General features: G+C 47.2%; 2 protein-coding genes across 3 annotated transcripts in view; one reads left to right on the top strand and one right to left on the bottom strand.

The window, feature by feature from the left end:
- GAB3 (GRB2 associated binding protein 3) overlaps positions 1-8,171 on the bottom strand; it is a 56,571-nt gene extending 48,400 nt beyond the window's left edge. For both annotated transcript variants that reach the window (XM_032196232.1, XM_032196233.1), the window contains exon 1: positions 7,976-8,171. In XM_032196232.1, coding sequence (XP_032052123.1) covers positions 7,976-8,047 — 72 coding nt within the window. In that variant the 5' untranslated portion in view covers positions 8,048-8,171. The remainder of the gene's footprint in view (positions 1-7,975) is intronic.
- Positions 8,172-18,004: 9,833 nt separating this feature from the next.
- SMARCA1 (SWI/SNF related, matrix associated, actin dependent regulator of chromatin, subfamily a, member 1) overlaps positions 18,005-24,345 on the top strand; it is a 33,172-nt gene continuing 26,831 nt past the window's right edge. Inside the window, exons 1-2 of the mRNA XM_032196568.1 lie at positions 18,005-18,146; positions 21,042-21,128. Of these exons, the coding sequence (XP_032052459.1) occupies positions 18,042-18,146; positions 21,042-21,128 (192 nt within the window). The 5' untranslated portion in view covers positions 18,005-18,041. The remainder of the gene's footprint in view (positions 18,147-21,041; positions 21,129-24,345) is intronic.

Here is a 24,345-nt window from a genome sequence, read left to right as displayed (position 1 = left end):
TATTATGAGGTTTCCACTCTGCAAACCCAGCGCAGAGATGCCCAAGGGAAGCAGGCAGTGTCACCACCATGAGGCTCCTTGTTATGCAAGTCCAACTCGCCTCTGACCTTCTTGTTTGCTTGTCCTAATGATATTTCAGCCTGAACATTTCTCAGGCTCAGCAGAGACGAAAGCGGGAGTTTGGGGAGGATACTGAAATAATGCTGGAATGTATTTGGTGTTCTCCCCTCACTTTTCAGAAACAGTTTCCCATTATCATATGATCCACTGCTCAGGGCGATACGATGCTCAGGGTTATCTGTCCAGAAGGGACATTACAGAAAGCATCCAAGTGAAATAGGAGTCAGAGTCCCATTAACAGCCAACATTTAGCAGTCCAAATCCCACTACAGGGACAGTAAGTGAGTGGAGAGCTTTAAAACACCCCTCACATCAGAGGGGTACCGCCTGAGAACATTCTGCAAATCCTACCTCAGTGGGAGCATGACGCCTAAGTATCTCAGAAAAGGAGTTCCCTCAGCTGCTTAAGTGCTTCTTATTTTTAATCTAAGTCCTCAGTGCGAACTCAATCATTTTATTAGGACGGGTTCAAAATGTTGAACTTATTAAAAATAAAACTTCTTAAGATCGCAAAGCTTCCACTATAAATATTAGTAAACAACGCAGATGTGGTAGCTGGAGCAGCAGCAAGCACTTCACGCAGCAGCGTGGGACCTCTTGTGCAACCACAGCTTTGCTGCCTCTGTAAGCCCCGCTGGCACCTTGTCAGATGCTTCTTCTCGTCTCCAGAGGTCTGGCCAGCACATGGCCACCCCGCCTGCTGGCGGCTCCACACTGGGGTCAGCAGCAGAGCCCGGAGCTTTTGGCTGGCAGATGAGTGTCTGCACATCCACAGGCGTGTGCGCCCAGCCTCCCCAGCCTTTACAGAAAGTGATTTCACAAGGCATCAGCTCAATGCTTCTGTGAGTTTAGTGGCTTTACCACCCAGAGCGTGAGGTCTGCAAGTAACAAATGGCCGATGATTGCTCCGTACTACTGGCCTCTTCTCCTTGGCACCACCAGCTCCTGTCAGCCTGAACAAATGGATTCACAACTGCACGATCCTTGACCTTCCACAAACAGTTTGCAAGTCTGGTATGTGAAAACAGACTGCTCACAAACTGTGCTCTCTGCTGAGATTACAACAGTTGCACATTCAGAAAGGGCCCCGTTATGACCATTATTCTGCCCAACAGAAATATGAACACATAACCCATGATCCCCGAGACTCGGGATTCAAAGGCAAATAATATTTGCCGCTAATGGGGCTCACAGAAACTATTGTCTTTTAAAATGCATTGTCAAAAATGAGTCAAAAGCTTTCAGGTGTCAATCCAAGTTCCATTTAAATTAACACCTTCATTTAAGTAATTTTAAATTCATACTAATAATGACATTTTACTGTCTTTTTGTAAAATGCTCTATGGGAACAGATACCGAGCAGCTGAAATGCACCTCCCCAGGCTCTGGCAGAAAGCTGCAAGGTAGTGCTGACTGCAGGGCTCAGGTGGGGTTTTTGGCATCAGCTGCTTCAGAGGAAGGGAATAACAACATCTCTAAGAACAGTTGTTTCATTCTAGCAATTAGAAAGGTATTAATGAGTTAACCTCAGAAAGGAAAGAGAGTGCTTTGCTGCCCGGAGGCTAGACATCAGTTTTGTTTTACTTTTAAGAAATATCGAGTACTAAATTATGCAGCAGTTTTTTAAAAATGAACTTTGCATGGCTATATGTTTAGGGCTTTTTTTTTTTTTTTCTGATGCAACGCAAACTAAAACAAGTCAGGAATATTGTAAAGTTCAAAATAATAAAAGGTTGAAATCTTGAATTTTATTCAACAAGAAATGAGAAAGAGGAAAATCTATTTTATCTGGCTGCACATAATGTTTTGACATGCAAATTTTATTTCAAACAAGGCATTTTTTTCTTGTCTTATCTCATTGCTAATTCATTTCCAACTCAAATGAAAAGGACGAGCAAGCAAATGGAGTGACTGTTTCTCTACTGAGTAACATTATAAGGGTAAACTTCTCCCCTTCCCTAAAAAAATAATAATAAAAAAAGGCATAATGCACGTTCACAGCATTTTGATGCATTGCTGATAAAAGCAATGCGTTTACTCATATTACAGTTTTCATGCTGCAACAAATGGCTCACCAAAGTGCTACTTTTAATGCTTTTTTCCTCTAATATATGTTTGATTGCATCACAAGTTTAATTACCACTCAAGCTAACATTTCCTTCTCTATTTTAAACAAGCATGTTTTTTTAAAGTCTCTATTTTGAATGCAAAGACCTGATAAGTTGTGGGTTTCTGTTTTGAATAGAAACCAATAGCTGGACATTCCTGTGCACTGAAAACATGTAGGCAAAGATTAAACTGGGGCTTCAGAGCTATTACTGCCCCACCCAAATAAATAGTCCAAGGGAAATTATTCTGCTTAACATTCTGATACTCAGGTTGCCAAGAACAGCAGTGTTTTTTAGAAATTATTTTTTTCTTAGAAGTCAGCCTATCTCATTAAACATTGCATTTAAGCTACCAAAACATGTTTGAAATGGAAGAAAATAGTCTAGAATAAACATCCCACTTAACCTACCAAAACATGGTTAAATGCTGGAGCACAGTCTGATTTGCACTGAGCTAATTAAAAATGTTTAATGATGGAAACTCCTCCCTAAAATAAATTTTCTGCTGGTATTTTACCAGTGAGATCAATTTGTTCAGGGTTTCACAAAGAAGGGGATGTAGAGTCTGCAACACAGGAGCTTCTATACTAAGGAAGTCTTCATCTGGTATATAGTTTTCTCAAAATTCAGTTTTTCCTCTATATACAAGCCAGAGATAATTTATGTTGGCCTTTAAAATGAAGTAAGAACAGGAAAAACATAGGTACAAAGCTTAAAACTGCAGGCAGATAAATAACTCTGTGATCTTTCTCCATCACAGGGTACTCTTATTCCCATCTGCCTTATAAACTAGAGTTACAAACTAGCATAAATTGGTTAAATAACCTCAGTAATTTCAGCGTGAGCCGGAGATGTTGATTCCACCAGGGTATGAAAGGTGGCCATAACTCTGCTCAGAGGGGCAGAGCACGAGAGGTGAGGCTTTGCAGGACACATTTGGATAAAAAGGCTGATGGATGGAAGTTAAATTCAGATTTTTCTTTTATAGCTGTTTTCTGGAGAATTCCCCCAAATCCCAAAGCAGCAGCAGAAGTATTTGACTTCATACAGCACACGGGGATTTCTCTGAGATGAGGGTGGCAGTGTCCTCTGCTGACACCAGCCCTTGCTAGACCAGAGAGCCGCTCCACGTCCCACCCACCCCTCGCCATGCTGGGGGAGTCTTGTTCCTATTACTTGAGCAAACTCTTCCACAGTTCTACTTTACTTTTTCTTCTTAGTGGCCAGTAACTTCCCGTTTGTTCTCCTGATAAATACCAGAACTTCAGCTAAAAATGGAGAAGTCGTCTACATTCTCTTACCTCGTACAACCCTGGCAGTGGGTGCATGGTCGTGGCATGGCTGATCCCCCAGGCAGGAGTGACTGTCTCCTGCTACCTGCTGTGCCCTTCCCATGGCCCTTCCAGCAGAGACAGCAGCAGGGACACCATTTTCCTACCTTTTTGCAGCCAAAAACATTAATTTACGCTGTTGCTGATTTGGGTTCTGTGAACCTTGCCATAGAAGCAGTACCTCTGTGAGGTATGGGGTCTCTAATTTCTTAAACTTGGCCTGAGTTGCCAAACCTTCCCTGCAGACATCCTGTATGGCCTTGCATAGATGCCATACTCGTAAATTATTCTCAGCCTGGTCAGTTAGCTCATTTAGGGCTAGCTAAGCCCTCTGTTTGCCCTTCTAGCTCAGGCACCTCGATGAGTAGAGAGTTAAGAAGTGCAATATTGAGTTTTCTGCCCAAGTCCATTTTGGACTCTTGTTCTAGAGATGCTGAGAAGTAATTCTGATTTTCAATATAGTCTGAAGAATGCAGTCCCTGAAGTAAAGCGGGAAACTTGTCTTTTTCAAGCAAGTGGTCTTCCCTCATCAATTCATATAGTACTGCAGATTAAAAATAGCTCTTCAGCTGGGGTACAGCTGTGCCGTGCTGCCTTCAGTGGAGCTGCACTGAGTCACATTGAGCAAGCATCTGTCCATCACCCTTTGCTCCTGCAAACCACCAAACTCAGGGGTGTTTGGGCAGGCTGCTGACTACTCCTGCTGCTGCTCCCATGCACAAGGAACAACAGGACACTGAGTTGAGGACAGGTTCAAGCTGGCCACCTGCTAAAAATTCAGTCTCCTTCTCCTTATCAGCACACGAACAATGTGTCTTCTGCATGTCATTGAGCTCCTGCTTCATTAAGCATCATCCTCTGCACCCTCTCTGAGCCTTTATTTCCCTGGTAGTGACATTTTGCACTGGCTGCAGCAATTCCCTTGTCTTCTAGGCCATGAAACTATTCTCCCTGACTCCACTAAGCAGAAAACAGATATTATCAGTCAGTGATCAGCTGTATCTCAACATGAAAAGCACCAAAAAACCTGCCGTTCAAGGCTAACAGTACAGAACTGGGACATGTGAACAACACCATCCTGAGCCTTCTGATTTTTCTTCTTAACAAACGCCTTTTCCCCTCGAGGCTCTTTGTGCCTAACCTGCCCCCCTGGCTGGATGTATTTAGCTTTAGTACAGGGCACTCAGAAACCCATCAAACCTGGAGCAGGTTCTCCCACGACATCCAATTTCCTAATTTCCAATAACAGAAATCTCCAGCGGGGCCAGGTTTTCCTTCCACAGGGCCGAGTGTGCCTGAAACTTTGCATTTTCAGTCAGAGCAGGACAGACTTCACCTCCACTGCCGCCACTTCCCAGTTTTGGGGAGCAGCTTCTTCCCCTCCTGCCCGCCCCACACGCAGCTCCCCCAAGCCTGGGGAGCCCCCAGTACCCCTAGCCCCAAGGGGGAAGGAACCCGGGAGCCGAGAGGAGAGCAGCACAGCTTTCAGGTCACATGCGGGGGACAAAGAACTGCAGCAAACACCAAAAGCTCTCCCAGGAGAGTCCTCTGCCTCTCCAAGATAGGCTGGCGTGGCAGATTTCATGTCTCCAGTGTCAGAATTTTGCATGCTACGAAAACACTCTCGGCATATTTGCCTGCTGGAGTGAGGCTCCCTGTGCTTTGTAATGAATTCTCGGCATTTAGCATCAGGCGCTGTGTTTTTACAGAAAGTTACACGCGGGTAATTAATCTCATGTTCGTTTCCTGCACATGTAAGAGAGCAGCCTTTGTTAGGGAATGATAAGACACTTCTAAGAATAGCACTACTGAGAGCATCAGCTTTGTAAGACATTACAGGAAAAATACAGGCTCCTAACACCTGCTTTTCGTTTCTCAAAGTTTGGAAAACAACGTCCTGCTCACCTAGAGCCAAATCCCGACCTTGTTTATGTGTAGAAAACCTAATTGGTTTCATCAGAGAACAAACATAAAGCAGGGCATGCTCCAGTCTTTGGGGTCCCATTTTGCAAAGGCACTTGGGTTTGATTTTATAAGCACTGTAAATATTCCCACTGGCTTCAGGGGTCTGTCTGCAGCTCCCAGTCTCCCAGCCTGAATTCAGCATTTGATCCCAGTCTCCTCACCACAGATCCCAGTGAATTTAACTGGGCTTTATGGCAAGAGCCTGAGGACTGCAAACAGATCTGTTCATCAGGCAGCAAGCCCCGGGCCTGATGCTGAGCTCAGGGAAAAGTAAAATGACCCAGTGTGAGCAACTGGGGGAGCACGGTGGGAGCAGGGCACCCATGGGCAGGGGCAAGCTCCCCTCTGAAGCTCCCTCCCAGACCCTGGGCTGTGCCAGCTGAGCCCCAGGGCTGGAGTAAAGCTGGGGATTTATGCCTGCTGGCTGCTCAGGAGCAGAGCCAACGCCAGGCTGCTGTGAGCAGCTGATGCTCAACACCTCCCGAAGTCGTTTTACACAGGCTTTGTTTCCAAGCTTGTGTCGGTTTTAAGCTGCCAGGGTGGCTCAGCATGGGCTGCCCACCACCCTGCGCATGATGCCCGAGCTGCAATGCTGGTGAAACTACACAAAAAGTGAAAAACAGAGCTCCCTGCAGGTCCAAGGCGATTTGCACTTGGTTTGTAGCATCGCCTGTGTCACCAGGCAGATGAGAAAGGGCACTAACCTCTACTGCACTTACAGCAGATTTCTTTCTGCTTTATTACAGAGCAGTTTATCCCCCTAACCAGAAAACAAAGCCTAATCCACAGAGATCAGGCTAATCCAGTGATTCTTGTTTGCAGAGTAACACAGACCCAAATGCCCCAGGTTTTGTAGTGCAAAATCGGAGCGGAGCAGGCTGCAGAGCCCTGCAGGCTGAGCAGAGCCCCTGTTGTGGCCGTCCTCTCACGACCGTATAATGGGGGCTTTCAAATCCCAGCCTTTTTTTTTTTTTTTTTATCACATTCTGTTTTCTCTGCTTCTCCCTTTTATGAATATTGAGTCATCAGAAATAGCTTCACTGACAGAGTTACTAATGACACCAGCTGGGTGAATCAGTGGCTCTTGCATTGTCTGGTGTCTGCTCTGAAGGGCCATTAGCACACTCGTTATAAAATACAACAAAAATTAGATATCCATATTTTATCTGCAGCTCCCTCGAGACACATCAGCGTAGTTATTTTCGAACTGGAAAATGTTAGTGGAACAAAGCAATATTCAGCCGTTTCAATGCCACGCTATGATCTAAGAGAAGAAACTCTGCCTTCCACCAAGTTAAAAGTCAATGCTGACAGCAGAAGCCGAGCCCTTCTCCTCGCTCTTAGGCAGAAAGGAAAAGCACCCGGCCGGCGCTGTCTGTACCGCATTCTTCACTGGGCGGCTATTCCTCATGCCACGACAAAAAGCCAACATCAGCAGCCCGGGGAAAAACGCTGATAAACCAGAAGCGAGCGCGACGAACGCTGCGGGCAGTGGTGGGGCCACGCGTGGGCACAGCCCCGCAGGGCGCGCAGCCCAGCCGGGGCAGGTGGCGGGCCACGGCCACGGCCGTGCCCGGGGACACCGCGACCCACGCGGGACCACCGGGGTCCCCAAGGCCCCCCGCAGCGCTCTGCACCAGCGGCCGCCCCCCCGTGCACCGAGCTGGTGCATGACAGCAGCGCGGCCGTGGCACGGAAAGCGCCGAGCATCGGAACAAAGCCGGGACTTAGGATGTCAAGTATCAGGGTGGTTTTTTTTTTCTTTCTTCTTCTTCCTTTTTTTTTTCTTTTTGTCCCTTTTTCTTCCTTTTTTTCTTTTCTTTTCATTTTTTTTTCTTTTTCTTTTTTAATGTCCCTTTTTTCATTTCTTTCCTTTTTTTCTCCCCCTTTTTTCCCTTTTTGCTTTTTTCCCCTCTTTCCCTTTTTTCCTTTTTTCTTTTTTATTTTCTTTTTCCCTGTTTACCCCTTTTTCATTTTCCCTATTTTCCCCCTTTTTTTTTTTCTTTTTCCCCTTTTCTTTTTATTTCTTTTTTCTTCCCCCCCCCCTTTTCCCCCTTTTTTTTCCTTCCCCCCCTATTTTTCCCTTTTTTCTTTTTCCCCCTTTTCTTCCTTTTTATTCCTTTCTCCCTTTTTTCCCCCTTTTTTTTTCTTTCCCCCTCCTTTTTTTTTTTCTCCCCCTCCTTTTTTTTTCCCCTTTTCTCCCCTCTACTCCCCCAAGAGGGGGATGGATGTCCTTGCCCTTCCCCGCAGCAGCCGCGCCCGCAGTCCCGTTACGGAGCCGCCCGCGCTGGCAGCGCCGGCCGAAGCCGAGCTGCGGTTTCCAAGCCCGGCGCCTCGCATCCCGCGAGCAGCGCTCGGGGGGCACGGGGGGGACCGGGAGGGGTCCGTCCCCGAGCCGCCCCCCTCCCCCCCGCGCCCCGTCCCCGCGTGGGGCCGCCGTCTCCCACTTACATAGCGCTTCAGCTTCCTCTCGGGGGGCGACTTAATGAGCCAGCCGGTGCACACCACGTCCCCGGCGCTCATCTTCCCCCCGGCGCGGGGCCGCGCCTCCCGGCCTCCCCGGCGCTGTGCGAGCGGCTTCCCCCGGCCGGGGCGCGCTGGAGGAAGTCATGACATTGATCCCCGGCCCGGCCGGCCCTCCCTCCGCCGCCGCCACCCCGCGGCTCGCCCGGCACGTGACGGAGGCCGGGGGGAGCCGCCGCGACACCCCCGGCTCCGGGCGGCTCCGCGGGGTGGCCCCGCCCGGCCGCCGCCCCCGCCGCGGAGCCCGGCGCCGAGGCGGCCCCGCGGGGCCGGGGCCGGGGCCGGGGGGTTCGGGTCAAGCCCCGGGGCCGCGGCCAGCCCGGGCAGCGCCTCACCGCCCCCCGAATGAGGAGTCCCCTCCTAGCACCGCGGCCGAGCCCCGCGTCCTGCCGTTGGCAGCCCGCGTGCCTTCCACGAGCCCCCCTCAAGTGCTGGAAGGCTGCAGCGAGGCCCCCCCGGGCTCCTCCCGGCTGAGCGGCCCCAGCCCTCTCTGCGCCTTCCCCCGCGGCAGCGCTGCCGCAGCCCCTCCAGCATCCTCGTGGCCTCCTCTGGACCCGCTCGTCCTTGCCGTGCCCAGGACGCAGCGCTCCCGGTGGGGCCTCAGCAGGGCAGGGCAGGGGGACATGCCTCTTGTGCTGTCCCCGCAGTGCCCCAACAACACCCGTTTTTCCCCAGATCGTTTTCAGACCGGTCGGAGCCCCGCCAGCTCCCCCATGCTGCTCGCCGTGCGGTGCCGCAAGAGACGGGGAGGGATAGGACAGGTCGGTGATGGACAGAACCAGGAAAGTGACTTTGGGGAACGCAGCAAGTCCACAATCAAAATGAAGAAGGTTATTTTTTCAGCAGGATCAAGACTCGTTTCCTGATACGATAAACACCGTGGCCTACCACGCATTCGTGCGTGACCAACCAAAGGGGTGATGCAGGGAGTCAAAAGACATCAACACTTGCTTAAATTGTCACTTCTGTCCCCAAAACACATGCTGGGCAGTAGTTGTGGTGCCCAGGAGGAGCACAGCGGCTCAGCTCCCTGCTGGCCGTGTGGCTGCTCCCTCGGTGGCTCCTGCCCACACTTCCCCAGCATGTTCAGGGTAAATGAAAGCCACGGCAGGTTGCTCACCATGCCCATAAACTGGGGGGAAATGCAGGAAGCCAGAAAGCAAAATTAAACAGAGCATGTGGGGGTAACGTTGTTGTGCCTTCTTGGTATTTGTGCTGCAAACAAAGTTATTTTCTTAGCCTGGCAGGTTTCACTGTGCCAATAACGTGTCACCTGGGTACGTGCCTGACAAGAGCAAGCTTCAAAATGAGCGGTATCTAGCCCTGCTGGAAGAGGAGGGATTTCACTCTTGCCCTGCTTTGTGCACAAATTTCTCAACCACTTGCAAGTTACAACATCCTTCACTTAAGCATACTCTTCACCAGGATGGTGAATGCCAGGGTCTTTGTTTTAAAAGTCTTACCAAATGAAGGCATTTGTAGAGAGCGAGCTGAGGCTGGAAACCAAGTGGAAAGCAAAGGGAAAGAATACCAGAGGAAAGTCAATTTTGGCTGAACAATCCTGCAGAACCCTTGGGGTGCTCTGTGTTAGCTCCTGCTTTTGCACTTGTCCATTAGCATTCAGTTTGAGATTTCAAGGATGTCTCAAGTATACAAGCAGAAATCATTAGCAAACCCCAATTAAAAAAAAAAGTTCTTAATTTTATTGCAATGCTGAAAGGCTTGAAATTGTAGGATTTTTGGCTGTTTGCTTAGCTTCGTTTGTCTCATTTCTGAAGCTTTTATTTTACACATCAACTGGTGCTTCCTGGGAAGAGAACAGCTTCTGCTGGCTGAGGGTGCCTCCAGGCAGTGGTGCCTGCCTCTCCAAATCGGCTGTAGGCAGAGCTACAGAAATAGCCTCAAAAAAATTAATGACCACTGGAAAAACGAAAAATAATTTGCAATAAGGATGAAATTTCCTTTTTTCCTGTACAAGAGCAGAACCTGACTCACCAAATCTTCAAAGTCTGCTGAGAGATTTTATTTCTTCCAGTGAAACTTCCTAGAATAAAATCATAAGTTGAGAAGCCATCGTAGATATTAACAGTAGCCATTGTGACAGAGAAAACAAAGTGCTGAAGTCCTCACCAGACTAACCTGACACGTGCCCCTAGCAAAGACCAGCATGGGCTCAATCAGTTTGACCACATGTGGGTGCAGCTCGCCTCAGCCTGGTACCCAAGAGCTCTCTGCTTGTTGTGAAAGTGATGCTCTGCTCCTCTCCTGATGTTTTGGAGAGAAATAGCACTTGGCTACTAGTAAAAGAGAAGACAATAAATTGGCTAATTGCATTTTGATGGGAAATTCCTTCATGACCCTACAGACAACTGACTGAAGCAAGCGTGCTATTTAAACTTGCCCGTTTCCATATTATTGCAGCTCAGATAAGGTTATGATGAATGCTGAGAGCAGTGAAAATTCTTCCTCCCTGTGGAAAGAAGAGTAATCAGGAGGGAGGGAGGGGAAAGGAAGGACCAGGAGGACTTATTTGGTTCACAAAGTTGTGGGTATCAAAGCAGGAAGAGACACCAGAGTAACCTAGGCTGGCATTCCCACAAGCAAATATGTTTTCCCACAGCCTGGACTAAAGGATATCTTTTAAAAAGCTACCTCGTCTGATCTTCAAGAAGCCAAACAATGAGAGAAAACCCTTTCCTCATAGCTTGTTCCAGTGGTCTATTGAGTAAATTACATTTTATTTTATCTAAATTTAACCTTGCAGTTATTTTCTCTTCTCTGTGACTTTTAGTATACTAAACACGTCCACCATAATAAATATCAAGCACATACAGGGATCACATCACCTCTTACCTTCTCCTCTGTAACCTGTGGGTTGAGCTCCCTTGCAGCTGTTTATGAGGATTGTTGACTGGTGCCTGAATAATATTATGTTTTCCCCTTCAAATTCTCTCCAGCTATTTCCATCTCGCTCTTGGAATGCAGAGCCCGGAGCTGGTATCCACTACTCCGTTGGTCACTGTTTCACTAAAACCGACTTGCACTTTCTTACTCTACCCTTCTCTGTAACCAACAATATTGTTGTTTTCTGCTTCTCATTGTGTTTCTCTAAGAATTCATCTTCAGGCAACTGAAATAACAGCACTAAGACATTCCTGGGACACTGATTAGGAAGATGTGCTCCCAGTCACATAACCTGTGTTTTCTGTTTGGTACTTGCCGGTGTTAAATTACAAAAGAAGAAACCCATCGTTGTGAGCATTTTTGCCCATGTACCTTTTTTCTGGCCTCTTGTTTGTCCTTCCTTATCTTTTTCAGCTAGCATGCCCTCAGCACTGAGCACCTCTGTTATTTTGGCCACCGAAGCTGCAGAGCTGGCTGTGACAGAATAGCTGGGTGCTGAAGGTGACTGCATTGCCATTGAGCTCCTATTCTCTTGCCTATGTACATAATATAGTGTCTTCTTCGTAAAACAACAACAAAAATAATCATAAAAAACCTCACAGGGGCATCTAGGAGTTGTATGCAGAGTTAGGAACGGTGTTTTACCACGCTGTACTCTCTCTGATAGCCATCAAATGTACAATTTCAGCTGGCTCCTAACTCCAAAGTGTCCAGTTAACAGCCCAGCCCTACATTTACAAAACGATTTACAAAACCCCACAGAGGCCACGAAGGTCGGATGCCTGCGAGAGACAGCCCCAGCCCGGGGCGAGCAGCCCTGTTCTCTCCCCCAGTGCCCTGTTTACAGACGGAGCTCGCACCGCACTTACTCAGCAAAACGCTTGCATGCCGCTGCGGCATTCCCACAGCAGGCAGAGAGCCCCGTGCCCCCGAAAAGCCGGGACACAGTCTGCATGTTCCAGCTGCTTCTGACAGCTCCAACCCGCGCCTACTGCCAACAACACATTTCGCCCTCTGTCCCTTCACGAGGACAAATTCAGCCACGTTGCAGGGGACGGTTCAGCCCCTTCTCTCCTCTTGTAGCCTGTCCTCACCACACAAATATATTATTCTATCAGTGGCCCCATTAGTACTCATGGCTGAGGGAGGACATACAGGAGGAAGGATGATTTCTTTTCAGGAATCTAAACCTTTTATTTTTTTCCTAATTGCATTATGTGCAGAGGCTAAGAAAAGCCGACTGCCTTTCTGATATATCATAATAAATAACGCTCAGCCCATGTGTGAGAAGCTTTCCTGGCACGTCCCTCCTGAGCCCAGAGAACCCCAGGGCAAGGGGAAAACGGAGATAGGAGAATTGAAGTGGGACACAGCCTGCCTCTGTCGTTGGTGTTGTTCTGTAAAAGCCTTACTGACGGTTACAGGAACCCTACCTAACTTACACTGTGGTTTGTGAGAGACTTTCATGAAGATGGTAAAACACCGGGGAAAAAAAACGCTCCTGTGTGTAGTTATGAGAGGGTACTGCGGCAAGGAGACCACATTTCAGGCAGCTCAGACTTCTGAACACTGTGTGTAAGACGATGCCCCATGTAATGAGTGTAAGTGCAGGGAAGGAAGAACAACTTGGTGGCAGCTGTGTGCTTGAGACTGCTGCAGAAAAGGAAGGCTGATGGCAGGATGAGGAAGAAAGATGGCCAGGCAGGCAGGGAAGCACCACAGCAAAGCACGGGGGTCAGAAGCAGATCCTCTGTGGGCTGCAATCAGTGAAGCACAGCTACTCCAGCTTCTTAAGCAGAACTGGTCTTCCACAGTGAGTGGGTGCTGGCAAATAAAAGTAGGTGAAAAGGTTGGCAGCAAAAGGACTTCCACAGAAGAAAAGGGCAATGAAGTGGTAGTTTTTGGCTTACGCAATGCATCTGCCATGCTTGCAAGGCTGATGGAGGCAATACGCACGCAGCATCCTTCCACGTTTCCTGTACTTAAAGGAAATCCTGGTGCATACTAAAACCTCTGAGCAAGAACTGTTACATTTACAAATACCCTGCCATCAGCTTAGGGATGACAGAGTGAAAGCAAACCCCAGGAACAAGCTTTCACTGAAGATAATTAAGATAATTTATTTGGGGCATTGAGTCTGTGAAGAAACAATTTCAAGTAGCTCTAAAGAGAGTTCAAGCCTATACTGCACTGAACTGCTTTCTGGATACTCATAAATATTCAAAATGTTGTGAGATACCATCTGTCTCTGCTCTGGGCAGGTTATTTATAGGTTTTCAATACTACAAAACCACTGCATAGGTTAGGAGAGAAAGGGATGCAATTGCACCAAACTGCAAAGTACTACTCAGATTTATTTCAGCTGGATTTTTTTTTTTTTTTTTGACAGCTTTTGCTTTGATCTAAAAACCACTTTTAAAGTGTCTTTCACAGGGCAGAAGACACAGTGGTACTGTTGCTTACTACAGCCTGGTTTATGGCAGCTTAAGTGGACACATTCTACCTCGTGTCAGTGGGCAGCTGGAGAGATTTGCTAAGCTGAGCTGACAAAAAAACAGTATTTCTCCCTGTTGGGCTGGATTTTTAGACCTTGTACAGCCCCACTGCTTGGCGGCAGGAACACCAGCAGCAGTTCCAGGGCTGGGGAGCGCAGAGGGGGGCACAGCACAGGGGAAGGAGCCACCACACTGCATTTCTGAGTGCAAAGGGCTAAAGGAATGCTTATAGTCAATTAAGGTATCTGCAAGAAGTTGCTGATGGGGCTTGGTAAATTTTTTATACATTCTAATGTGACCGCACAAACATTGCTTGTCATGGCCAGGAGGAGATAACAGTCTTCTCCCTTTACAAATGGATAAAAATCCCCCCAAAAGTGGATATCAAAAGGGTTTAGCAAAAATCTGTGTGGTTGGGAAGTTCAGGCATGTTTGGAGCCTTTGCAATATCACAGCAAAGCTTTGCTTGCTAAAACCTGGAACTAAAAATTCAATATTGGGTACAAGGTGGGAAAAAGCAATGGGTATTTGTACAGCTGCCATCAGTCCTTTGAACCAGATACAGAGGATGTGTTAGCTATTTTATCCTATTTTTCAATGCTGAATGATGTATTTGCAAATCAGCTGTTGCAGACAGGCCTCGCACAGCATTTGTGGTCTGAACTCATAGCTCATGCATTCGAGCTAGAAATGATTAGCGTTGTTGATGAGGATTTTAGGCTACAGTGCTCCATGGAGCATCTCTTTATGGTGCACATGGGAGCCAAGAGACCCCAAATCTGAGGAGAGGGCCCCCAGCCCTTTCTAACAACAACCTGCGGTGCTGGGTTTGCCCAGTACTGCTGCATTGGCGCAACGCAGCGCTGGGAATGACTAAACAGCAGCAGGTGCAGGATGCATTGCAAATCGGACTTGCATAATCCTGTTCCTTTTCTTGATCAGGCCAGCTTTAAGACTGGGCAGCTTCCCACGAAATGCTGCACAGGCCGCCCTGTCACCTGGCGCCAGTGCTCTGCAGCCACCACTCGAGCCCACGCAGCATCATTGCCACCTAGTGACATTGGGCAGGGTGCTGCCGCTTGCTCTAAGTGCAATTGTCCCTTACAGAGCTTCACATCAGAGAAGACAGGAATCACAACCAATATTTCCAGCAGTTTTTATTATTTAAGCTGCTATTATTAAGAGAAACAAGATTTCACTACTGGTAGCAGATAACTGCTTATGCTGTGCACACACATATTTCCTTGCATGGTTTGATTTTTAAAACTTACCCCAAACCAATGTATCTGTGTTAGAAAAACAAAGACCATCACGGTTAGTCTCTTATTCAGCACAGTAAGACAAATAGTCCCTGTCTGGGAGAGGCTGAGTTGCCACAGTACAAGATCTCAGAAGTCTTGCAGTCTTATCTGGATAGGACTTAAAATGCCTCCGGATCTGCATGTCATCAACTCTTTCTATATTTCGGCAGGGTCCAAAATGTAAAAATGGACAACAGTGAGCCTAAGGATACGCAATCGCTCTTCCTGTTTCTGACAAGAAAACATAGTTCTTGTCATACAATATGTTGACTGCTATCTTTCTGGGTTGGACAGAGGAGGCCTTCTTCATTGCTAAGAAACCTCTGTGTGGAGGGGACTGTGCATTCAGCCTTTCTATTTGTGTTTGCAGACTGTAAAATAAGGGGGGATAAAGCTGGAAAAGCAAAGAACTAATAGCCACATCTACAGCTTTACACAACTACTAACTCCCAGCCTCCCAACCACAGAAAGAAAGAAAACAAAAAAAAAAAAAAAGGAGAAATTCTGTGAAATTTTGCAAATATGTTAGAAAAGATATCATGTAAGTCTAAGAAGAAAGAATATATAAATACAAAAAGCACTTGTGTACATTTTAAATAATTAATGAGATTATCACTTGAAAATACTGTTGTATGACTAAGTGATTTTTCAAACAATGGCCTCTGGACCCTCAGGAGTACACAACATAACCTATGAGAAGTAACCAGGCACATCTACGCAAAGTGCCAAATGCAAATGTCAAGCATGCAAGCAAAAAAATATCCAAAGGGGATCTTTCATGAAAGCAGCAGCTTGACTGTTTTGTACAGCATGTAATATTCCTGTGAATTGCAAGTAAAAAGCAAGCTGTGAGAAACACTTGAGAGTGTTTTGTATAAACAGAAGCTACAAGCATTTGAAACTGCAGTAGAAAAGCCAGATATTAAAAAACAGTTAGTAGGCTATTTTCTATAAAGTCTAAGAACAAATGCATCAGAGACTGGAATTTTCCCACCTTAAAGACCTTTTGCATAGCTGATGTTAAGCTTCATTTTCTAGAGAGCCCTGCTTGGAAAAGCTATTTGGGTTACTCTCTAAAAACCAGTCATGTCACTCGTCTCAATTGTGCTAAGAAAAATGCACTTCCCCAAGCCTTTATAAACTAATCAGATGGAAGGGCAACTGCAGGTGCTGTGGGCCTTGTCCTGTTGCAAACTATGCAACAGGGGCAGATGGCAATAGGGTGCTAAGTAATTTGGAAGAGCATTGTTTTGTGGCATACAACTAAACAAAACCTTCATACAATGGGAGAGCAATTGGCTGATGGGCAGGGCTCAAAGGGTTGTGGTAAATGAGGCCACATCTGGCTGGCGGATGGTCACTAGTGGGGTCTCTCAAGGCTCCATTTTAGGGCCAGTCCTCTTCAATGTTTTTATAAATGATTTGGATGTAGGACTAGAAGGTGTTCTGAGCAAATTTGCCGACAACACCAAACTTGGAGGAGTTGTGGACTCGGATGAGGGTGGAAAGGCCTTGCAGAGACATCTAGACAGACTGGAGAGCTGGGCGATCACCAACCGCATGAAGTTTAACAAAGGCAAGTGCTGGGTCCTGCGCCTGGGATGGGGCAACCCTGGCTATATGTACAGACTGGGCAATGAGACGCTGGAGAGCAGCCCCGCAGAGAGGGATCAGGGGGTTGTGGCTGACAAAAAGTTGAATATGAGCCAGCAGTGTGCCCTGGCAGCCAGGAGGGCCAACTGTATCCTGGGGTGCATCAAGCACGGCATCGCTAGTAGGTCAAGGGAGGTGATCGTCCCGCTCTGCTCTGCGCTGGTCTGGCCTCGCCTAGAGTGCTGTGTGCAGTTCAAGAAGGACATTAAACTGTTGGAGAGTGTCCAGAGGAGGGCGACAAAGATGGTGAAGGGCCTAGAGGGGAAGATGTACGAGGAGTGGCTGAGGGCACTGGGCCTGTTCAGCCTGGAGAAGAGGAGGCTGAGGGGGGACCTCATCGCGGTCTACAACTTCCTCGTGAGGGGGAGTGGAGAGGCAGGTGACCTGTTCTCTGTACACACCAGTGATAGGACCCGTGGGAACGGTGTTAAGCTGGGGCAGGGGACGTTTAGGCTGGACATCAGGAAGAGGTTCTTCACTGAGAGGGTGGTCGCACACTGGAACAGGCTGCCCAGGGAAGCAGTCACTGCACCAAGCCTGTCTGAATTTAAGAAGCGATTGGACTGTGCACTTAGTCACATGGCCTAAACTTTTGGGTAGACCTGTGCAGTGCCTGGAGTTGGACTTGATGATCCTTATGGGTCCCTTCCAACTCGGGATATTCTATGATTCTATGTCTCACAACAGGGAGAATGAGAGTTTGGGGCTTAAATGGTGTATGCAGGACCATCTCTTAGGTGAGATGCTCCATTTCAGAATAATCAGGCAGTCGTGGGATCAGTTCAGAACTTCAGAGCAATGCTTCACAAATTGTACCTTTGATTGGAATCAAGGTATATATAGAAGAGACACTGCTGAGGTCTGTCTAAACACAGGGCATGAGCCACACAGCCCGTTTGTTCAGCTCAGTTGTCGATTTATGCAGGAAGATCTTGATGAGCTGCTGGGTTTGTTACTAGAAGGAGAAAACAATTACGCCTCACTCTGCCTACAGGGCTGGGGTTTGATCTTTCTGTGGACAAAAAGCTTGCAGTATTGCCTTCGTGAGTAGTCATTGGGTAAAACACCCCATTTGAAGCTTTCTTTTTTTTTTTTTTCTTTTTTTTTTTTTTTCTGTGTGACATCCCAAGGGCTGTTTTGGGTTTCCTTCAGCAGCACGAACCAAACTGCAGTTCAGCAGCCAGCAATCCAGACAGACACACTGCGTGAGGAGCTGCCCGGAGCTGCTCTGTTAGTGCCACTTCCAGCAGCAGACACACGCAGTGCTGAGCGAGGCAGGCCCCCAGGAAACACACATCTTTATTCTCCCAACCCACACCTGCCACAGGGCCCGCACTTTGGGACGCGCATTAGCCCTGAAGGCACGAAGAGGCGGCTCTCCTCCTGGGGCACGGCCTGGGCCACCCCTTATCGCATCCCTTATCGCATCCCTTATCGCACCCCTGCCGCCCCCACAGGGCACTGCGGCAGAGCCTCGGGCAGGAGCCCCGAGACCCGCAGGCAGGACCCGCCGTGCACATCCCGAGGCCCCCCACTGAGCCCCGGGGACCCCCCGGCGGCCCCGGCCCCTCTCACGGAAGCCTCGCGAGGCCTGCGCGGGGCGGAGCCGCCGCGTTTTGGGGGCGGAGGGGCCGCGACAAAATGGACCCCGGCCCCGGCAGCCCTGGCGCTCCTGCGGCCGCCCGCTCGGACGGCGAGGTGCCCTCCACCTCCACCTCCGGCTCGCAGGAGCCCGGCTCCGAGGAGGTACCGCTGCGGGGTCGGGGGCAGCCCCGGGCGGCGGTAGGGCCGCTCCCCTCGGCGCCGCTCCGCGGGCTGAGCCCCTCGGCAGGGCGAGGGCGGCCGCCGGCCTCCTCCCGGTCCCGTTTTGTGTTTATTTTTTTGGCGAAGGGTCGCGGCGGGGCCCTTCGGGACCACCGGGGGTCGCGGTCGGGTGTCTTTGGAAGCGGAGCGGGGCTGGAGCCGGGGGCTGGGGGCTGCGGGCGCTGCCCGCCGCAGGGGGCTGCGGAGCCGCGGGCGGTGCGGGCTCGGGGCCGGGATTGCAGCTGGGGGGAGGCACCGCCTGCCCCAGGGGTGCCAAGTGCTGTATTCCCTTACCCTGGTGCAAGAAGGGCTGTGAAGTACGCTGTAGCAATGTTAATGGGAGGGAAAAGTTTAAGGGTTTCTATGCCAGCCTGCAGCTTATTCTGCAAGATCTTATCTTAACTGATACAGAATGAGTGTTAAACGTTTAGAGGCTCTCTATAAATCATTTGGAAGCAGTTAATGGTTCAGAATATTACCAATGCTGTGCTACTGTGCCATGCTGATCATCGTGTTTCTTAAGGGAAAGTATTGGTGAGTGCTCAGGGTCCTTACTTAGGCCATGGAATTCCGCCTCAGCTGGGCCACAGCTGCTGGGTGCTGCAGGGTTAGGAACCGGCCTGGTGACGGTGCTGATGTGCAGCCTCTGGAGCTCCTCGCCCCTTTCACTGTGTTACATCCCTGCTGGGAGCTCCGCTTGGGCTGGTTGGCAGAGGTTTCAAGGTGAAGTATTTTGGACCCTTGAAGCAGCCGAGGCCTGATATTTTGGAAGCTGCTGCACGGTCCTGTCTGTTGTGAGGATTTAAATGGCACCATTTCTCAGGGGGCCTCTTATTTCTACTTCTCTGCAGTAGAAGCAGGCTGTTACTAGCCAGCTCCATGAACAAAATAAGTTAAAAGCAAAAGTCCCCTTTTACTGCTTTAATTGTTTGCAGTGAGGATTCTGCTGGTCTTCCTATTTCCTGTTAAATCAGCCCTTTAAGCAACGAAGATGCATTCTGTAGTTTTTAGGGTAAAACTCCCATGAACTTGATAAAATATTCTGTGATTCTGGGTTATGTTAGGTACATGATATTGTTGGTAGTAAAAGAGGTGGTGTTGTTCATATCAGAATTTAAGAATTGGCAAGGTCTAGGTTTTAATAACCCAGAATATTACCCCGAAGCAAGTTCAGAGATGATGCTCGTTCCTACTATGTGTCCAGCTCCACCAGCACGGAGTAACTTTTGAATGAAGAATAGTGTTTTAATTAAAGTACAATGTGCTTTTCCCTTGTAAACTCTCAGGAAGAGAAAGGATGCATGTGTCTTACATTCTTTTCATCAGTTTTTGGTAGTCTCCTATTTGTGTGTTTTTTTTTGTTTTTTTTTTCCTAATGTTTTGGGGCCATCAGTGTTCCACAGCTCACTGCAGTGAGGGGAGCAGGGACACAGATACAGATGTTTTATACTGAGAGTCAAGGTGTAGGACCTGAAACACTGTAGCTGCAGTAACTTTTAATGTCAGTTTGTTTACTTGTTTAACTCAGGAAACGTGTTGTTCACAAATATACAAATAAAATTTGTTTGGTGTGCCACCATGAAGTTTCCTTCTGGGGAAATGTAACATCAGAAACCCTGTTGGAGCCATCTGCCCTAGGACTTAGTGAGATAAGTTACATCTTACTTGAGCAACTTGTTGCAGCCAGAAGGGATTTGTAGCCACCGAACTGTTTGGCTTTGTCCCAGAGACATGGCTGTTGCATTTAGTTACCTGTATGCTTGAAGAAGTTGTGAGTGACTTACCCTAGGAAATCTTAGTTGCTGCCCCCTTTTGACACAATCATTTGACCTTTTAAAATTGAACTGGGGTTTTTAGAAAATCATTAAATCATCAAACAGCTTCGTTATGCACTTACTGCTGTTCATCTTTGCTGAGACTTAGGTCTTCAGGCCAAAACTTAAAAGGTATTTTAGAGCTTTAGAAAACATCCCTCCTATTTGTATCCTTCTGCCTTATCTTAAAGAGTAAGTTGGCATATGTATTTATCAGTAACGGTTCTGGAGTTGAAGTAGAATGCTGCTTTACAAGCTGTTATGTATTTAGTACTGTTTTGGTCTGTTTTTGCTACCTGACTCTGTATAGTTTATTTCATTTTGTTGTGTTTATAGTGGGCTGATGCTTAAGGCGCCTGCCGACCTCTGACTCTGCTTTTATGCAGGCATGAGCTTGGCCTGTTCCTTTCAAATTGTTAAATATGTTTCAAAAACACTTTGCATCTTTTAGTGCCTCTCAAAAATGGAAGTATTTAATAATTTTTACTTGAAGATGTGTAGAAAGGCATACTTCAAGGCTGAATTGGGTGGTGGTAGGGAAAGCAACTGCACAAAACATTCTTTCCTATGATACTTTTTTCAGAAATTATGTTCTGCCAGCATTATGACTTCTGCTAGTTTTTTTTTTTGTTTGTTTGTTTGTTTGTTTTTTTTTTTTTTGTAAAGCAAGTAGTAATTGAATTTGTAGAAACATGCTTTGAGTTTTTTGGCTGAGAATAACTTCTCCATGAAAAACTAAGCTTGGCCCTTTTTTAGTGCTTTCCTTCAATTCTTCCACCTTGGATCCTATTTCCAGAAATAAACATGAGAATGAGACTCACCTTCTATTTACATTTTATCTGGTCATTCTTCAGTTACATCATAGATAATTGTTTCTCTTTTGGGTGAAGTAATGTGACTAATGCAGTCACGCCCTGTTGAAGTCATCACCTTTTTAAAAATCTGATATTTCTGCGTTCTTAAAAAATAATAATAATAAAAAAATAACACTGATATTTAATAGTGTTTACAATTTGAATTTCAGAAAAATGATCCTCCATTTCAACTCAAGCCTCCTCCAAAGGCGGCTAGGCCTGAAAAAGAAATTGATCCAGAATATGAAGAGAAGATGGTAAGTGTTCTCACAACAAAGCATACTGCAGCTTTTTTGACACTTGTTTGCTTGAATTAGGTCAATAAAATTGCAAGTAACAAAAAATTACTGCAGGCAGGGTGTGTCAGAAAAGTTAAACAAACAGATGTGTCGGGTGTATGGGGTAAGGCTTTGGTAGCAGGGGTGTTGCAGTGATGGCCTTTGGAAGGAGTCCAGAAGCTGCCCTCTCTCAGAGAAGAGCTGGCTCTGAAAAGCACCTGCTGCTGACCAGAGCTGAGACCATGGGTGGTGCTGGTGGTGCCTCTGAGAACAGGTTGAAGGGGGAGGAAACAGCTGTACAACAGCACCTGGGAAAGAGAGGTGAGACAGTGTGAGAGAACCAGCCCTGCAGATGCCAAGGGGGAGGGCAGGAGGTGCTCCAGGTGTTGGAGCAGAGGTTCACCTGCAGCCCCTGGTGGAGCAGGCTGTCCCCTTGCAGCCCGTGGGTCCCATGGCAGAGCAGGTCTCCATGCTGCAGCGGGGGGCCTCGTGGTACAGCCCCGTATGGATCTGCTCTTGAAGAGCTGCTGCTGGTGGGCAGCCCACATGGGATCAGTTTCTGAAGGATGGCATCCTTTGGGAAGGACCCCACTTGGAGAAGTGGAGAGAAATGTCGGGGTCTGACTACAACCCTCCTTTCTCTGCACTGCCTGGGAGTGGAATTAGAGTGTGTGTGGTGGGAAGATGTTTTTAGGCTGCTTTTTTTTTTCACTGCTCTAGCCTATTATCAAATGCCAATAAACTGTATTATTCGTCCCTATGCTGAATTTATTTTCAATGTGATGGTAATTGGTGAGTGATCTCCCTGTCTTTATCTCTGTGATAGTTCTCACAAGTATTTCTGTCTGTGTTGATTTCTGGAGTTGGAGGCTGTGTTTTTTGTACTCAGTAGGTGCCAGTGTGTTTTTTTTTTTTTTTTTTCCTACCATGGATTTGATCACTTCCTTTTTTTTTTTTTCTTAGGTAGATTTAATATTGAGACCCTACTTCTGTAAGGAGTTTCTAGTCAACTGCATTTTACACTTGACACCACTGTTTCAGTTTTGAATATCTGATAGTTCTTTGACCTCACAAGTCATGTCAGAGGCTTCCTTAAGGTTCTCTTTAAATGAAAGAAGTACTGAAGCTGCCAGTTTCTTGTCATATAAAAATAAAAAGGGTTTAAATATTGAGATTTCTTGTGATATGATTCATAACAATGCAAAAGAGGATCTATCCATGACCAAAATTTAGGGAGCTTACAGTGCTGGAGAAGAGAGAAGACCTCTTCTGTATTACACAAAGGAAGAAACCAGGTGGACACTGCAAGTTTTGTTCTTGAGTGACACACCTATGAAGTTCTTGAATAAAGCTGGAAATCGGTGTCCTACTGCATCTATCTTAAAAGATCTAGGATTAAATGGATGCCTAGTAATTCCAGCAGAATTTCTGGGGTCCAGGGAAGAGTGTGATTATCACAGATTACTACCTACCTGATCTAATACTTCTTTTGTCTAGACAGAAGACACAAGTAAACTCATTTGTTGAGAATGAACTGGATAACGTTTATTTGGTCGCAAGTCACCCACTTTTAAAATAAATGCATTGTGAATACAGTGCCCTCATGTGGCAAGATGTTGCGTTGCATGTTCATTTTTAATGCCTTTATCTCTGGTGTTACAGCTGTTACACTTGTAAGTTACACACAGAAAAGCTTTGCTCACACTTCTCTAAAAAGGTTATGGTACAAAACTAGTTTCGCTTCCATAGCTTATGGCAAGACAGAAAAATGAGATCACATGAAAATTGCTTTAAATGGTAGAGTGTTACACGATGCTTAGAAATGGCACAAAGACTGATAGCAATTATGTTCATCTGGTAGCAGTTGCCTTTTACCCTATTTTTCTTTGAAAATCAAGTTTTTTGTATACAGGGGATGATGTGTTTTGGTATGGTGATATAGATGTGTGCATATGCCTTGTCACAAATGTAATAAGTAATAAAGAATCATTAAGGCTGGAAGAAACCTTCAAAATCACCTGGTCCAGCTGTCCCCCTACTACCAATGTTACCCACTAAACCACGTCCCTAACCTTTGCTTGAACACCCTCCGGGATAGTGATGCCACCAACTCCCTGTGCAACCTGTTCCAACACCTGACCACTCTTTCTGAGGAGAAATGTCTCCTAATTTTCACCCTGAACCTCCCCTTGTGGAACTTGAGGCCATTCCCTCTAGTCCTATCACAGTTACCTGTGAGAAGAGGCTGACCCCCAGCTTCCCACACCTTCCTTTCAGGGAGTTGTAGAGAGCAATGAGGTGTCCCCTGATCCTTCTCTTCTCCAGACTAAACACTCCTAGTCCCCCTCAGCTGTTCCTCACAGGACTTGTGCTCCAGGCCCTTCACCAGCTTCATTGCCCTTCTCTGGACACGCTCCAGGGCCTCCATGTCCTTCTTGTAGCGAGGAGCCCAAAGCTGAGCCTAGCACTCAAGGGGCGGCCTCACCAGAGCAAAGTACAGGGGGACGATCAGATCACCTCCCTGCTCCTGCTGGCTGCACTACTCCTGATACAAGGCAGGATGCCGTTGGCCTTCTTGGCCACCCTTGGCATGCTGCTGGCTCACATTCAGGCAAGCATCAACCAGATCCTTTTGAAATCTGACAGCCAAAGTCATGAACTTCAGTGCAAGCAGTGTTGAGCTTGTCCATCCCTGTTACTTTAGTCATACTTCCAAATCCAGAGGTACCACAATGTTGTCTCAGATGTAGTCCTGATAACCTTGAAGCCGATGGAACCACTGACATGAGCAAAGCTCAGATTTCTTTTACCGCAAGTCAGAACTGTACTTTTAAAATACCTTCTGTGCAGAATCCTTTAAACATGCCCTCAGGGTTACTCATGTGCCCTGCAGGCTTAAGGAATACATGAGTAAACTCTTTTTGAGTTGTTTTTACTAATTTTTGGATTTTGAATGGGGATGAGTTGCTAGGAGGAGGGTATCAGCTCTTGACTGTCTTCCAGATTGCTCTGGTTTTCATGAAGGGTCTTTTGAACTACCAGAAGTCACCTTGGGGTGCTCTAAAGCAATTCATGCTAAGCTGAAATCTGAAGCAGTTCAAGAGCTATTTCACGATGCCTGTAGCCTTCTTGAGTTGGCTAAGAGTAAGCAGGTGGTCTTGCCGGTGTTTACTCATATAAGTTGCCTTCATGAGTG

Source organism: Aythya fuligula, chromosome 13 (assembly GCF_009819795.1).
Source record: "Aythya fuligula isolate bAytFul2 chromosome 13, bAytFul2.pri, whole genome shotgun sequence".
NCBI classification, from domain to species: Eukaryota; Metazoa; Chordata; class Aves; order Anseriformes; family Anatidae; genus Aythya; species Aythya fuligula.
Note: the sequence above shows the minus strand (reverse complement) of the source record. Positions and strands in the feature narration are given on the sequence as shown.